This window comes from Gregarina niphandrodes (genome assembly GCF_000223845.1).
Source record: "Gregarina niphandrodes unplaced genomic scaffold scaffold00024, whole genome shotgun sequence".
NCBI classification, from domain to species: domain Eukaryota; phylum Apicomplexa; class Conoidasida; order Eugregarinorida; family Gregarinidae; genus Gregarina; species Gregarina niphandrodes.
The window spans coordinates 144,919-146,964 of NW_011645793.1; the positions used below are offsets into that span (position 1 = coordinate 144,919).

Consider the following 2,046-nt stretch of genomic DNA (forward strand, 5'->3'; position numbering starts at 1 on the left):
ACAAGCGTGAGCCTCACAAAGCACTGACTCGCCTTCCCTGCCTGGTGTGTGTCGCCTGTGAGACCACGAGGTGGCGATACTCACAACACTACCGAGGGAGCACTCACTCCATAACCGTAGCGCAAGAGCATGACGCGTGAGAGCACAGCAACGCAGCATAACATGAAAGCACAAGCATGTCGCGAGGTCGGTCGGTTTGTCAGTCAAAAAGCTTGGTCAGGATTTGGTCGGTGATGTCGGGTGGTTCTTGGAGGGATGGGCGGAAAGATCTTCTGGTCGCCAGTGAAGCGCGGGGCTGGGTAAGCTGTCTGGTGTAGCGCTGATGATCTTGGCACTTTGGAGTGCCCGCAGGAGCGCGAGTTTGCGGGTCTCCAGTGAGTGGGAGACGCCGTGAGCGAGGAAGGGCGTCTGGAGAACCTGTGGGAGAAGTGTGCGTTGTATTTGTTGCCAGTCATAGCTGACGAGTAGGAAGTCGGCGAGGAGGTCCCGCGGTAGTTCGAGGTAGCGCAACGCCTGTGCGGCCACGAGCAGCGCGGCGTTCGAGCCGTGGATGGGCACCGAGGAGGCGAGCCACGAGAGGTAGGAGTCGACTTTCTCTAGCGCCGTCTCAGGAATCAGGGCATGCCCCTCCAACGTGTCGGCGCCCACCAGCTGCAGCAGCACCGGCAGTCCCTGCCGCTGCGCGTCGTTCAGCCAACAGGGCGGGTTCATGACCAGTGACCACAGCGCCGCCGTACAGTTCTGTCGCCGCAGCACCGCCCCCGCCAGCGGGTCCAGCGGCAGCAAGCAGGGCATCCCCGCGCGCCGCTGCCCGCCGTGCGTGCGTCCATCACCGTGCGTGCGTGCGTCGTCGTCTTGCGTGCGTGCGTCGTCGTGCGTTCGCCCGTCGTCGTGCGTACGTCCGTCGTCGTCGTGCGTTCGTCCGCCGCCGTCGTACGTTCGTCCGTCGTCGTGCGTTCGTCCGTCGTCGTCGTACGTTCGTCCGTCGTCGTGCGTACGTCCGTCGTCGTGCGCGCGTTGGCCCTTTTGCGAGTGGTGGGGGAGGTATTCGCGCAGGTCGGCGAATGTGTCGGATTCGTTATTGAGGCGGTTGCGCGGGCGGAGGCGCGCGAACTCGTCGAGCGTGACTTCGACGGGGTGGCTCAGGAAGGGACGAAGGTAGTAGAGTAGGCCGTTGCGATGACGTGGGTGGTGGCGTCTGAGTTCGCTGCGTCTGTAGGGGATGCAGCGGCGACGTAGACATTCGGGTCCGCCGAGAAAGTAGGAGGGCGTGAAGCCGATTTCCTGTTCGCAGAATGCGACGAGGAGCGGGAGCGGGACCCGGGCTGCGCACAGGCGGCAGGCCGAGACCCAAATGGCTAGCCGTGTCGGTCCCTCGCCCCGGAGCGCAGTCTGTGCGCGCAGAGTGTGCTCGTCGCACGCCGGGCCAAAGGGCGCCACGATCGAGCCGCACACGAACGCAGCCAACTCTAGGTACTCGCTCGTACACCGCTCGTAGTCCGCAGCCTCCATCGCGCGTAGTCGCCGCTGCGCAGCCGGACCAAACAACCTCCGCAGCGCCGCCGACGCCTCCTCCTCCCGGCCTCCGAACGACCGCGGCTCACGGCCCATCGCAAACAACGTAAACATCGGCGCTACTGGCGGCCGTCGCGAAAACTGCGCCGCCGACACCGCCTGCAGCCGCGTTGGCAACAAGAACTGCACTCTCTTCAGCCCCCGCTGCAGCGCCTCCAGGTCCAGCGCCGGTTCCGTGCGTGCGTCCGCCGCCATGAGTGCGGCAAGTGCTTCGATCCGTGTGGCGCAGACCTTCGCGAGCTCGCCGGGGTCAAGGCCGGCGCGCTGCAGCAGACAGCCGGCGATCCAGGCCTCTTCGCGCGAGGCGGCTGCGGCTGGCGCGAAGGTCACGAGCGCGCTTTCGCGCTGGGCGGGCCGCAGGCCACCGATGGGTGCTCGGAAGAACTCGCAAAGCACCTCGGCGACGTCCGTGAAGCAGAGCACGCAGCGGCGCAGGTCCTTGTGCGTGGTTGCGGCCAATCGTCGCCACTG

At 65.8% G+C, this 2,046-nt stretch overlaps 1 protein-coding gene across 1 annotated transcript; it reads right to left on the reverse strand.

The window, feature by feature from the left end:
- Nucleotides 1–216: 216 nt before the first annotated feature.
- Nucleotides 217–1,770, reverse strand: GNI_109010 (hypothetical protein; the record flags this gene model as incomplete). The annotated part of the gene is made up of 1 exon (XM_011133146.1): nucleotides 217–1,770. The coding sequence occupies one exon, from the start codon at nucleotides 1,768–1,770 to the stop codon at nucleotides 217–219; it is 1,554 nt and encodes a 517-aa protein (XP_011131448.1).
- Nucleotides 1,771–2,046: the final 276 nt, after the last annotated feature.